Source organism: Macrobrachium nipponense, chromosome 44 (assembly GCF_015104395.2).
Source record: "Macrobrachium nipponense isolate FS-2020 chromosome 44, ASM1510439v2, whole genome shotgun sequence".
In the NCBI taxonomy this organism is placed as follows: domain Eukaryota; kingdom Metazoa; phylum Arthropoda; class Malacostraca; order Decapoda; family Palaemonidae; genus Macrobrachium; species Macrobrachium nipponense.
In genome coordinates this window covers 37807854-37822313 of record NC_087221.1, presented here as the reverse complement: position 1 = coordinate 37822313, position 14460 = coordinate 37807854, and the positions used below count along the sequence as shown (strand labels likewise).

At 39.9% G+C, this 14460-nt stretch overlaps 1 protein-coding gene across 4 annotated transcripts in view; it reads left to right on the top strand.

Moving 5' to 3' along the window:
* Positions 1-14460, top strand: part of LOC135204195 (uncharacterized) — a 150042-nt gene that overhangs the window by 96791 nt on the left and 38791 nt on the right. For all 4 annotated transcript variants that reach the window (XM_064234278.1, XM_064234277.1, XM_064234275.1 and 1 more), the window contains one exon: positions 11497-11622. Coding sequence is in view for 3 of the 4 variants with exons in the window: in XM_064234277.1 (XP_064090347.1) it covers positions 11497-11622 (126 nt within the window). In the remaining variant the exon portion in view is untranslated. The remainder of the gene's footprint in view (positions 1-11496; positions 11623-14460) is intronic.

The window sequence follows — 14460 nt, the reverse complement described above, 5'->3', positions numbered from 1 at the left end:
GCAGTGCACGGTGTGGTGTTAAATCCATTGAGCTGAGTGGCTTAAGTGTATTGCTCTCCTCTTACACTTGTGCTCTCACATTGATTGTATATAAAGATGTTTATATGCGGTGTGTATGTATATATATATTATTATTTATAATATATATATATATATTATAGATATATATCATTAAATATATATACTGGTAGTTACATTTTTATTCAATTTATGTATATATGTATGTTGTATATATTATGTGTATATCTATGTACTATATGTATATGTATGTATGTGATTTATTGTTTGAGGTTAGGTCAGAGTACCATTATTGCCATATATATAAATGCGATTTTGTTGAACTGTAAAAACAAAATTCAGTTTTGTTAAGGACTTGTTTGAAACTCCACTGAAGGTGCATCATAAAACGAAAGATAAAAATGTCATATTGTACCTCGGCCTATTTATATACACATCTTTAATACAAGGTCTCGAGGCCATGGAGCGGAAAACTAACTCTCTCTCTCTCTCTCTCTCTCTCTCTCTCTCTCTCTCTGTGCAGTCATTGAAAGCTCTCGAGTGCCATAACGGTAAAGGATTTTTCCTTGGCAGTTCAATTTAGGCCATTAAAATCTTTCCCTTTAACTTTGATCGTTTGTAATCTAAACGGGTTTTTGTATTTATTCGTTTTATTATGCTGTGCTTTTTTTTTCTTTTCACATTTAAATTTAGAAATTTGGAAAATTACTTTGTAGGTTAAATTTTGAAATTTGGATGCTTACTTTGTAGGTTAAATTTAGAAATTTGGAGGATTAATTTGTAGGTTAAATTTAGAAATTTGGAGGATTACTTTGTAGGTTAAATTCAGAAATTTGGATGCTTATCTTGCAGGTTAAGTTCTGATATTTGGAGGTTTACTTTGCAGGTTAAATAAGATTTGGTTTAAGAAATTACTTTGTAGGTTAAAATTATAAATTCTTTGATGCTTATCTTTGCAGGTTAAAATTAAAGATGGTTTAGGATTACTGCAGATTATCCGAAATTTGGATGGCTTTCACTTTGCAGGTTAAATTAAGAAATTTGGAGGATTACTTTGTAGGTTAAATTCTGATATTTGGAGGCTTACTTTGCAGGTTAAATTCAGAAATTTGGATGCTTATCTTGCAGGTTAAATTCTGCTATTTGAAGGTTTACCTTGCAGGATAAATTCAGAAATTTGGAGGCTTAATTCGCAGGTTAAATTCAGAAATCTAGAGGGCTACCTTGCAGGTTAAATTGGGATATTTGGAGGCTTAACAAACAGATTAAATTCTGCTATTTATGGAGTTTCCTTGCAGGTCAATGACCTTTTGAATTTTTTTATAGATGTTTAATGATTATAGTAATACTAATATTAATAAGTGTTCGACATTGAAGTTGTATGAAATCGATATATAAATGTTACATTTGCAGTGTAAGTGTTGCTGTTTATACGAAATATTCCAGTGAATCCGAGATTGTTTATACCTTAAGTGGTTTACGAGTTGTTACATTCTCCATTTAAGGATACAGAGTAGTGGCTTATATCCTGTACAGTCCCAAGACTCTCTCTCTCTCTCTCTCTCTCTCTCTCTCTCTCTCTCTCTCTCTCTCTCTCTCTCTCTCTCTCTCTCTCTCTCTCTGAGCCATAACATTGCCTCTGACTGACTCGGAACCCGAGCGCAATCATCAAAATATGTGAGGTCACTTACTTCTATAACATAATAGATTTAGATCTCCTGAGCTGAATGCTATGTGAGCTTCTTTTATGATCATAGGTTGTTCAGCGTGTCTTGTCTGTCTGTCTGTCTATCTGTCTAAAACTATTACAATTTGGTGACTCCAGAACCATTGGGTTCATTTCGGCCAAACTTAGCTTTAAATCCTCCTTGGTTAAAATGGAGTTTTAAGTTTGTTCAAATGGGAACCTCGTCCCCCTTTCATATTTTAATGGGGGATTCAGATTTGTTAAGTGGACCTCATGCGGTGCACTGTATAGGCATTTATTTAAGATTCTTTGCAGCGTGCCTTTCGTTCCTTTAACTGTGCCTCCTTTCATATTCCTTTTCTTCCATTTTACTTTCCACCCTCTCCTTACACTTGATTCATAGTGCAACGGCTTCGAGATTTTCCTTCTGTTACACCCTTCAAACCTTTTACTGTCAATTTCCATTTCAGCGCTGAATGACCTCATACGTCCCAGTGCATGGCCTGTGGCCTAAAGTCTATATTCAGCTCAATTCAGCCCTCGACACCCGCACCAGGGCAAGATCTCGGCAGTTTTGTAAAGTGCCACAGAGGAATTCGAGTATGTATTAAATGTATTCATCGTATTCCTGTAAGAGTAGGAAAGCTCAGGCGAGTCGTGTGGTCTATGACTCCCTTGTTGTAGCATTAGTCCTTATGTGTGAGCATTCTGTTTCATGGTAAATGTCACAGTAAGTTAAATGTCGGTTTTGGTTTCATATGAATAAAGGTGCCCATTTGTTTAATAATAATAAGCAGGATGCAACTCGGAACCCCACACTATAAATACCACCCAGTCAAATTAGAGGACTGTGATAGACCAAAAATGATAATGATGATGATAATCTTGAATGATCACTTCAGAGAAATTAGGTTCAAGTTGCGTTGCTCAGAATCGAAGCATTCACTGGTCGAAGACTTTGTAAAGTCAGGTTTTGTCTTTTGGTTGAAACTAGAGGTATTGTTCTTGCTCTGCGGTAATGTCCCAAAAGGCACCTCCTAAGAAACTGTAGAATACCAAGAGTGGTAACAACCAGTTAGTTGGTTTTGTAATGTTACCTTAATAATCCTCTTAAGCTGTCTAGGCCAGTCCCTTACGACGCTCCTGATTGGCTGTTGATAAGCCAATGGCAGGGCTGGAAACTCAGTCTCTCTCGAGAGTTCACATGGTTACTATCTATGTTCCACTTCTCCTGAGGGATACGTCTTTCAGGAGAGGTGCAACATACATCATACCTATGTGAACTCTCGAGAGAGACCGAGAGTTTGCAGCCCTGTGACTGGCTTATCAACAGCCAATCAGGAGCGTCGTAAGGGACTGGCCTAGACCTCAAATGCACAGCTGATGTGAATCTACTATAGTTCTAAAATTAATCCATCGCATGGGATGAGCTGGTAAGGTATTTTGGGTCTCTTAATAGCATTGGGTGTTAACACACATTTCGGTCAGTGATGATGATAACTGAGGTTTTGTTTTGAGCGTTGTAGAAACAAGATAAAGTAGACTTCTTTTTTTCTTATATTTGCTTCAGTATATGTCGAACCTCCCGCCTTCATTTCATTTTTCCATTCGTCTTTCTGTCATAATTATGAATGATCTGCGAGGAGTTGTTCTTTATTCGTCCCACATTTGTTCATTTCTCGGGCATTCCATTGAGGGGTGAGAAATGTGTTGTTGTATTTCTGGTGATAGAAGTTCACTCTCGGCGTGGTTCGGAAGTCACGTAAAGCCGTTGGTCCCGTTGCTGAATAACCACTGGTTCCATGCAACCCAAGAACACCATACAAACAAACACATTTGTTCATTTGTAGTTGACCACCAACTTCTTTTTTTTGGTCATTTGTCATAATTTCGTCATCCATTCCAATATTGTTTTGGTTTTTGTTCGATGCTTTTTGGTTATAGTTTTCGTGTCTCCTTCTAGATAAAGGTATTGGATGATATCGTTTTTTCGAGGCTGAAGTACAAATTTGCCAGACATCTTTATTAATGATTTTTTTGTATTATTATTATCATTATTATATTATTATTATTATTATTATTATTATTATTATTATTATTATTATTATTATTATTATTATTATTATTATTCAGACCATGAACCCTATTTGATTGGACCAATCCCACAGGGCCATCGACTTGAAACTCAAGTTTCCAAAGAATTTGGTTTTCATTTGAAAGAAAGGGAAAAAAATTAATAGGAAATACAGAAAGAAGAGGTCACCCACTAGAAAAGAAGAAATAAATTTAAGAAACGAATGAATAAACAGATAAAAAATGAAGTAATTTTTAGAATTCAAGGAGAATTGCTTTATGCTAATAATACGTTGCATCTTGGCTTGATTGTGACTTGTGCTTGCGAGGGGACCAATTTACGTTAAAACTTCGGTAGCTATAACGATGAGAAGCCATCGTTGTATAACCACTATAAGCTTTACAAAACTACGTAGCAGCGTCTCACTGGCGTGATCGGTATGGTCTTGACCTGCCACCACGGTGGCCTCGAGTTCGATTCTCGGGCATTCCATTGAGGGGCGAGAGATGTGGTTCGGAAGTCACGTAAAGCCGTTGGTTCCGTTGCTGAATAACTACTGGTTCCATGCAGCGTAAAAAAAAACACCACAAAACAAAAACAAAAAAACTACGTCGGGCGAGTAAGCAAGATGTAATAAGATGCTTTGTCCAGAGGGAAGTCTCCCAAGTACTACTACCTTCCAATTCACGCCCTTTTGACGCTCACGCCCAAACGAGCTTTAAAAGATCCCGCTGCAGGCATAAGGCCGCCAGCTCAATCTATCGGCGACGTAAGTCACGACACGTTCGCCCTCTTTGTCAGGGACGGTTGAAGGAAAGAGATGGAATAAACCTTAGGGCAGATAATTATAAAGTGTATTGCCCGTGTTTCTTTTTTTTCGGAGTAAATGAAGATTATTTAGATATCAGATCGTGGCGGAGTTTTAGTCCATATCCCCTCCCGTCTCGAGAGTCTTGATTATGTGTGCTTCAGTAGCAGCAGCTGTCGCACTCACAGATAAAGAAGAGTCTCTCTCTCTCTCTCTCGTCTCTCTCTCTCTCTCTCTCTCTCTCTCTCTCTCTCTCTCTCTCTGCGTGCGCTGTTTGCAACAATCCTTGATTGATTCCCGAATCGGCCCATTGAGGGAGTATAATGGAACGTTCCTAAATTAAAATAAAAAAAATATGCTCCTGATTTATATATACACACACACACACACACATATATATATATATATATATATATATATATATATATATATATATATATATATATATATATATATATATATATATATATATAAATGAATTTTATCACATCACCGTGTTTCACATGTACATTCATCGACCTACAAACGTCCTTTTTTTAAATATCCAGTTTCGCTCTACCTCGGAATTAATATATGTCCATATAACGTTAACCGAAGGGGAAAATTTTTTTTAGTTGATAATAATTCAGTCCTCTCTTGGGTTCGAACCAGCGGCCAGAGAGGTGAGGGAGAAATCGGGAATCCACTGATATTACCGACTCGGCCATCAAGTTACATATAATATATAATATATATATTATATATATATATATATATATATATATATATATATATATATCAAAACGGGAGGCCCTGAACGAGTTAGTCCGCTCTTGAGATATACGTGAGAGACTCTCTCTCTCTCTCTCTCTCTCTCTCTCTCTCTCTCTCTCTCTCTCTCTCTCTCTCTCCGTCTATATATTGTGCGTCGCAGCAATGTTTCTCAGTGCTGCGCCGTCCTTGCAGCTTGTCGTGTCTCACATCAACGTCTTGCGTATTCTTGTTATAAAAAAAAAATGGGGTTGGTGCAAGACGTTTTTATTTTTCTTTCGTCCGACGCAAAGTCTTTGACTACGACTTCGTTAGAGAAGCTAGTTTTGTGTTTAATTTTTCGCTACGTAAAGTTTTTTTCTTTTCCTATTTATCTCTTGGTTTATTAGTTTACTGTTTGTCATCTAATTGTGATATATATAGGTTTATCAGTTCAACATAGTTATAACCCAGATAGATGTGAGTAGTTTCTTTATCATTTTATCATATTCGCGTAACTAGATTCTGATAGGCCTATATCAGTTTGTCTTTTTCACCTCATTACTTTTTTGTTAATCATGTTCTTAAATTTAATATATTTTGATTTATCAGTTTAGGCTCGTCGTCATCGCCTGGTTGTATTGCTAATGTTTTAGATTTTATACTAAAGATAAAAAAAAATTAATTACACGGTAAGTGGGTTCAGTTGATAACATACGAAAGCCTTTGGAACTGTGGCAACCCAGCACCTGTATGGGTAGAGCCTCAAGAAGTTGTACTATAAAATAGGAGTCAAGGAATAAGGAAAAAATGGTGCGAAATCCTCCTTCGTAAATGATAGGTACTTTTCAAGCTATTAACTAAAATTGCAAAATCTTGGTGAATTTTCCCTGCGTTCATTCCTAGGTATTAGTTGTACTGTTTTTTTTTATTTATTTTTTTTTTTATTTATTTTATTTTTTTTTTGTGAGCGAATATTTATATTTAATGGATTATTCTTGACGTATGCCTGACTTGAGAACTTTCAAGAATTCACAGGAGGTCCTCAGCGTTGTATGAATACGGGTTACGAATTGTTAATCGGTATGTTTTTATTAAAAGGCTTCCGTCTCACACAACACACACACCAGGTTTGGTAATTCAGCTGCCGCCATACACCGAACTAAAATAATAGTGCTCCTTTTCATTATGTAATCTGATTGTCAAAGGATGTGGGTTTAATACACATACATACATAGTCCTTTTTTTTTTTTTTAGAAAAATATAAAATGCAGCATTCGTAAGTATTTTCATGTGGGCTCCTTTATCATATACTTACAACTCTGAATATAGCTAATTTCAAAAACTATATATATATATATATTATATATATATATATATACATATACATATATATGCAGTATATAATATACTTACACCCAAATTCATGCGCACATAAATATATAATTCGAAAGTAGGTTCAAATATGACTGTGAATATTTGTTACTTGCATTTTCTCCTTGGCCGGTGTCCATATGTGTAGCTCTCATAGGATGACACTGAAGATTTAGGGTGTTAACATTAGCAGTTGACGTTGCATTGCAGTTTTTTTTATTTTCTTCTGTTGAAGCTGGTTTTTTCCTAAGCTCATATTTTATTTAATTGAAGAATGCATGTCTACTTAATGTAAGCATGTATAGTAACACAACGAGAGAGAGAGAGAGAACCGGTTTGGGGTGTACTTGGGTCTCCTCATTTAAACATCTCACTGATTTTGCCCTCCCTCTCTTCCGTCACATAACGCTTATCTCTCGTTGAAATGTTTCTCGTTAACGAAGTTCAAGGCCACAGTGACCCTCACCACAGTACTCGTACTTCAGTTTGTGATAATAGACCCCGTAACTCTCTCAGCCACCAGCACTACCACCAAATGTAAACAGCTTTAGGTAAAGGTCGCAGTCAAATCGTATTCTATAAAGAGATAATTCAGGGTCGAGGTTAGATAAAAACGCCCAGAGAGTAGCCCCCCCCCCCCCCGTATATCCCCCCCTCTATATCCCCTCTACTTACCTCACTCCTCCATCCTCCCCCCACCCCCACCTCCTTGCGCCATTGCCAGTTCAGCGCCTTTCAAGGTCTGTGTGTTCTTTCGTTTGCAGCAACTTGAAGTTATTCTTTTTAAGAAAAGAAAAAAAAAATATCTTCCAAGCTGCACCCCTGGCAAGTGCAACATTGGCAGTAATGGCCAATGCCTTATATACTTTTTCCAATAATAAAGTTATATATACACTAAAAAATGTTGGCGCATACGGGTTCTACATGGTATTTTATTCTACAAATGGTTTTGAGATTATTTTTTTTAATACGGTATCTATTCTAGTTAGTTTCTCAAGTTCTGTAATTTTAATAGTTAGCTTCAGCCACAAAAATAAAGACTTTTATTAAATAAACGCCTGCTTGCGGTTGCTTGACAGCTTAGCTTGGCAAGCGGTTTCTTGACAGCTTAGCTTGGCAGAGAATTAATCCAACGTAGCTTTTCCTAGACCTAGTAAAGTTACGAGAGCATATAACAAAATGTTTGCTCCCGGAGCCTTGTCCGAGGAAGTGTGAGGTCTTCTCGGAAATTACAATCTGTGCCAGATTGTGCTGACGATATTCGCCGTTATTTCTCAGTTTATCCTGCTATGTCGGTTAAGAGAAAAAGGATGCAATGATTACTGCCTAGTGGTTTCGTGTATGAAGTGGTTTCTTAAACCTATGGTTGAAAGCTCTGTTAAAACTGACGATTTAGCAACGCGGCATGATCCAGGAAAACCAGTTTGCGGGGTGTTGCCAAATGTGGATGCGCGGGCTGTTATCTTCATTTTTACTGTTTTCATTAGTTTCCTGTGGTTATTCTTTAAATAATAAAGGTTTTTAGGGTATTTTACAAGCCTGTCATATTGTGTGACATTATTGTTCGTTAGTAAGCGTAACGACGTTAAATGAATGCGTTTTTGAGCAATAGGCGAAACCATTGGGTGTATAGCTGTGACGTAACGACTTTCATCATGCAGTGGTGTGTTGCCAACTCTTCTTGTCCATTTTTTTATTCCTCGATATTAGGGGAATTCATGTATGTATTTATTTCGCGGAAGTGGAAGATTTACGTATAACTATTGTTACCTTCGCCTTACACAGGTGACCATAACATAGAGTGGTCTATTTGCAGATGATAAGCAAGCAAGAGACGTGTTTGGCATGACTTGCGGGAACCCCACTTAATTCACAGCGGGGTTTGTTTCTTGCGTGCATTTCTCTTTTCTATCGTCCTTTGATTTCCGCGTTTGCATGTGATTAAGTAGTGATAGCACATATTTATCTGCTGTGATGCGTGCCACATTGGTTTGTAATTTTGAATGCACCACTTAGCAACTCTTGTCGTAGGATGTGGCATCATAATACAGTTGGCTGTAACTTGCTCCGGTTGTCATTATCATCATCGATATGAATGTCATCACTATAGAGTTTATTGTAATTATTAGGTCCTTCTGATTAAATTGAAGTTCAAAGGAAAACAGTTTTTTTAATCTTGTAATCAGCTTCCCATTCTCTCTCTCTTCTCCTGGATGAAGCCATTGTGTCAAATCGTGGTTAATAAGTCACACGCTAATTGTATGAGTTTGATCATCGCCTCACTTTTGACGCCCCAAAAAAAACCACTTGCTGTGTCGCCAGCTCTCTCTCTCTCTCTCTCTCTCTCTCTCTCTCCTCTCATCGTCTCTCTATCTCTCTCTCTCTCTCTCTGAAAGTTTCAGTTGTAGATAGCAGGTATTCCCAAACGCATAATCGTATGTGGAAACAGAATTATTTTGCTCAGTCTTGAAGGCTAAACAACTCCAGCTTACCCTGTCATCGTTCACTCCTAGTCCTGCGTGATAATAATAATAATCAGGCATTGGCATATATTTATTGGCACAGAAATAAATGAATTATGCTTGTGTTTAAAGCGGACAGCCTCCCTGACTCCACACATCTCCTACTAGGGGATAGTAGTTGTGGTTCCTGGACTATTGCCAAAAACATCGCCTAGTCTTTCTCTTCATGATACACACAAGACAACCAACGGCCGACTGTAGCAGTTGAACCCCGTTATTATATTTTTTATTGTCGCTACTATTATCATTATGATATATTGATCATTCGTACTAGGAATATGTAGAAGGATATTAACTGGCAGAATTAGATTCCGTAGCTGCCTATGAGAAAGAAGCCAAATGATGAAATAGATGATTGTATATGAGTATTATCATCACCACAGTGGTTAAAGCTGATGATTTAGTAGGGGATGATTATCTGCATGCCCATCCTTTGTAGTGTGGTTTTACCCTAGATATTTTCTCTCCCCAGCTATGATTTGTGGTTTCAGCATTTAATTTTTTTTTTTTTTTTTTTTTTCATGGCCGTCACTCATGATTTAACCATGTCAGAGATCTCGACTAATTTAATTCCAATCACACCGCAGTTTCACCGGATTCCTTTTGCCTTTTAATACCCGTCAGGTGCATAATGATATCAGGATTTCCCTTCTGAATTTCTTTTCATATCCATTGCTTTAAAATTTTACAATTTCTCTTCTCTTACATTTTTCTGTTTCACCCTCTTACATTTTTCTCTTTCTCCCTCTTATATTTTTCTCTTTCACCCTCTTATATTTTTCTCTTTCACCCTCAGTACTTTTGACTGTTATTGTTTTCAAGTTACAGGTTTTTCCGTTGTCCTTGCAGCGTTAGTAAAATTCCCCACATCCAACCTTTTTATTTGCCTCCTTATAGAATGTTTTTTTTTTTTTTTTTTTTTTTTTTCCTTTAATTGGATGAACCATTTTAGATCGAGGCGAGGTCAGTTTTGTAGTGATCTATTTCTGTAACAACAGCATTTTACTGGGTATTTGTGGCAAGATTGTATTGTTACAGGAAATATCATCAAGTTAGCTCTCTCTCTCTCTCTCTCTCTCTCTCTCTCTCTCTCCGGTTTTTGGTGAGGTTTTAAAATAGCTCTTATTTTGGGATAAAAACAGACATTAATCAGATTGTTCATTCAAATATACTCAAACAGTGGCTTATTGATACAGTTCTGGGCATATATTCACATTCTCTGTTGCACATTGGCTACCACTATATTTTGTTGAATAGATATGACCTGAACATTTAAAAGGAAGTCTTTTAGGTAATTGTATCAGCCAGAAATATTATGTTGATAATGACAGGAAAAGTTGGTCATTTTTGTAAAGAGATCATTTTTCATGAGTTCTTCCTGTGGCAGTTGCAGTCAAGCAAGAACCTGCCTTTGAATTGCTTGGAAAAGCACATTTCTCTGTATAAGAATTTCCCCTTACACAAGACTGCCTACGTAACTGAAGTTTGAGTCCACAAGAGGCTTCAATTCTTAAAAAAGAGATTTGTTTTGGAATGATGGGTAGTTCCAAACCCTAAATAGGAAGCCCTAACCTGTTCTTATAAAAGTGGATTGGGCTTGGCAGTTGGGAAAGTTAATGCTAGATAAAGATTTTGTTTTCTAGATTAGTATTATAAATGTTTTGTCTGGCTGTATTTGAGGATACTGTTAAAAAAAATTATCTTGCTGTAATTAAGCTGAAATCGTGGTGATAGCGGTTATTAATCAATAATACTGTCTCTGCCATGAGTACTATTGTATGTACGGCTGATATTGATGATCTAGGATAGTGTTGGTCATTAAAATTCAAGGACCAAACTTAGTGTAAAATTTTTTTTTTTTTTTTTTTTTTTGTATAATTACTATACTTGTATTTTCATATTCTGTACAATTCAATTTATCACAAATCACACCCTAGCTATATTACCAAAATTCATTTAAGTATTGTTATTTCAGTTCTAATTACCTCATGTTTTATAATGGGAAGACCTAGTCTATAGAGAATGTTTTACCGTAGCTTGCTTAAAAAGAAATTGAAATTAGTGGACTGACAGCAGTCCTAACTAAGGAACCTTGAAGTATTGGGATGCCTTCAGTTTTCATTGAAACCATTGTTACAAACATTATAACGGATATCATTACATTACCGGGGATTTGGTCGTATGTAATGCCAGGCATATCCAGTCAACATTTTGACTTGTAATTTTTAGTGCCTCCTGTATCTGATGTTTCCATATTCTAACATTTTACTTTTGGTCTTTTCAGTGTTGCCAGCAAGTGTTTGGTAGAGGGTTTGCTTCAGCAAGTTGGCCAGCTGTCGGACATTGAAAAATTCCTGCTCTACCTCAAGTTGCCCGTTGGCCGTCCTCCTGATTCTGATCCACTTAAACAGTAAGTTTTCCACCTTTGACGATTTCTTTTCCATGTCATTTTTGTGTAAGTGGAATGCCTGTTCAATGTACAACTTTTTAAAACTTTAAAACATTTACTTATGGTAAATACTGTGTATGGAGATCTTGCCATTTAAATTACTTAACAGTGGTCTGTTCACTCGTCATGGTTTTTTTGGGGGGAGGGGTATAGTCAAGAAGAAAGTGCTCATATTTTGGTAATAAAGGGATTCTTGTAAACTTTAGTAAAATAATTATATATTTCTGTTAAGCTTTGTCATGGAACCTCCACTGGCAACCTTCCTCTGGAAAAATCAATGAAACCTACCAGTGTAATTGTACACTGAAACCCTATGCTCCAGTACTGAGTAAAGGGAAATGTAGTAAAAATATAGTATCTGAAATAGGACCCGGAATGTTTGAAAACTCGTATGATAAATATTTGACTTTTAATTTGGAAGACTCTGATTGTGACATTTTTAATGTATATAAAGATATTGTCAAGTGTTGTGGCCGAGAGCCTAAGATTTCTTCTGAGGGCCGAGGAAAGCCGACAGTGGAATCTGCCTCAGCAAAGAAAAGTGACAGGCTAAAAACATTATCCCAGCTTGTGACATACTCTGAGGAAAGACTCATAGAGGAATTAAGGGATCAAGGTGTAATAAGAATTGAAAGAATGAAGAAGATAAATGGAGTCTTAGTCCCACATCCCAATTTAATTGTTACATTCAATTCCACCTGATTGCCTAGTATAGTGAAAGCAGCCTGGTTACGTTTCAAGGTTAAACAATATTTGTTCCGATACAGTATACAAACCATCGGTCCTTTACAATAGGAAGGTACTTAGCGGCAGCTGAACCGGTTGTAAGCCTTTTGAACAAGGGGTTCGGTAGTTAACTACTTGTCCAGTGGTATGCTCGACTGCGAGGCGAGGAGCCACTTTGCTTTCGGCTGCGCTCGTGGATGGACGTGCAGCTCTTCGTCTCTCTCTGCCCGCTGCTGTCATATGCTTTGTTTTCTTCACTGCGTGAAGGGTTTCTCACTTTTTCTGTTACTTGTATGTATTGCAAGTACAAAAGTAAGTGCGTGTCTGTTTTACTTTTCATTTTTATTTTTAATGAAATTACTAACCAAGAGCCGGAGAAGCGCCCCCCCCATCAGCCGTAGACTCTGCCCGGGTATTGGGAGCCGTAAGTGTGGTGCCGAGACTTGTGATACGTGATACGTGTGTCTTTTGGTCGGAGGTGCAGTCGGAGCGCTATGGGGAGAGGAAGAAGCTGCGGAAGCCGGCTAAGGAGTCGTCAGAGGACTCCCCCGGCTATGCCCTTGGTCACCCTGATTTCCCGTCGGTTCTCCTTCTCCCTCCGGCTTAGCTCCCTTGTATGGCTCCTTCCCCTTCGGGGGAGGTTTCTTGCTCCCTCTCCCTCGATCATTCGAGCATAGAGGAGGGGGTAAGATACCCCGACATCCAGTTGTACTTGGGGTCCTCCGTTCCTTCGGGCTGGGAACTATCCCCCCCGGGTGAGGGGGCACCCCCCACTGATCTACTCGACTTTCCCTCCCTCAGATGATCTCGGCAGGGCCTGGTATTCGCTGGGGCTGCAAGGGATACCGACGGTCCAGGGGCTGCTTAGTCATCTGGTGAGAGAGGCTACGCCGGTCACGCACGGGCCTACCACCACGATGGTATCCACGCCAGGCTACGCTGCGCCGCCTCACCCGGTGTATACGCAGCACGTAGCCACAGTGGCCCCGACAGCCGCTGTGCAGGCTCCGCTGCTGGAGGTTTCCTTGCCCGTTGCTATGCCGCCTCCTGGTTTCTCCGCTCCTGCTGCAGCCCCAGACTTCCGGTGTCCCAAGAGCTCACCGCTAGACCTACCTCCTGTGCAGAGGATGCTGCCAGTTCCTGCCCCGCCTCCTGTTTCTGATTTCGTTGCCGCTCCAGCCTTGGTACCAGTTCCTGCCACCATCATTCCTGCTTGTGGTGTTGCTGCTCCCACCCCAGGTGCAGTTGGGCTCTGTTGCTTCGGCAACTGCCCCGGCACCGTCCTGGATGGAAGACCTGATGGTGGTGCTGAGGAAGCTGACGAAGAGGAAGAGGAAGAGGAGGAAGGTGTCGTCTTCGTCTTCTTCGTTGTTGTCGCCTGCCGCTGCTTCCCCTTCAACTTCTAAGGCCCCAAGCCGAAGAAGAAGAAGGCTGCCTCCTCCCCCCCTAAGAAGTCTCGTGCCAAGACTTCTAAGGGTCCGTCTCACTCAGGTGGGACGGTTGGGACTTCCGTTGGTTCTCCTGTTCCCTCGGGAACGGGCCCCGTCTCCTCTTCCACGAGGAAGAAGACGGGGACCGGAGGAGTGTCGGCTAGCACCGGCACTTCCTCACCTGGCGCCAGAGGTTCTGCCTCGACCCCAGGTACCGTCTCGGCCTCTCGTTCGCAAGAGTCACCGAGTGTTCGCTCACCTGCGGATGACCGGACAGCCAAGACCCAGGCATCCGAGTTCTCTCGGCGCCAGGATCCAGGCACGTGACCAGACCAGCGATCGCTCTCGTGGCGACGTGCTGTTACCCAGGGCTGACGAGTCGGTCCCAGACCGCTTGCGGGCTGAGGCAAGGAAGCGGTCCCCTCAGTCGCCTGAACCAGCCCCGGCTGGTCCAGGCGGCGTGATGTGCCGTGAGGATAGGCCTCGCTCCCACCGCGACAGTGGACTCTGCAGGTACCCCGACCGCCGCTCCTGCCGGGACCGGGCAGAGAGGGGAACCAGCAGCAGCTCTTCTGACGCTCGGGACCGTCGCCGCTGTCCTCGGTCCAGCTGTTCTCCATGGGAGAGCCGTTCAACCAGGCCT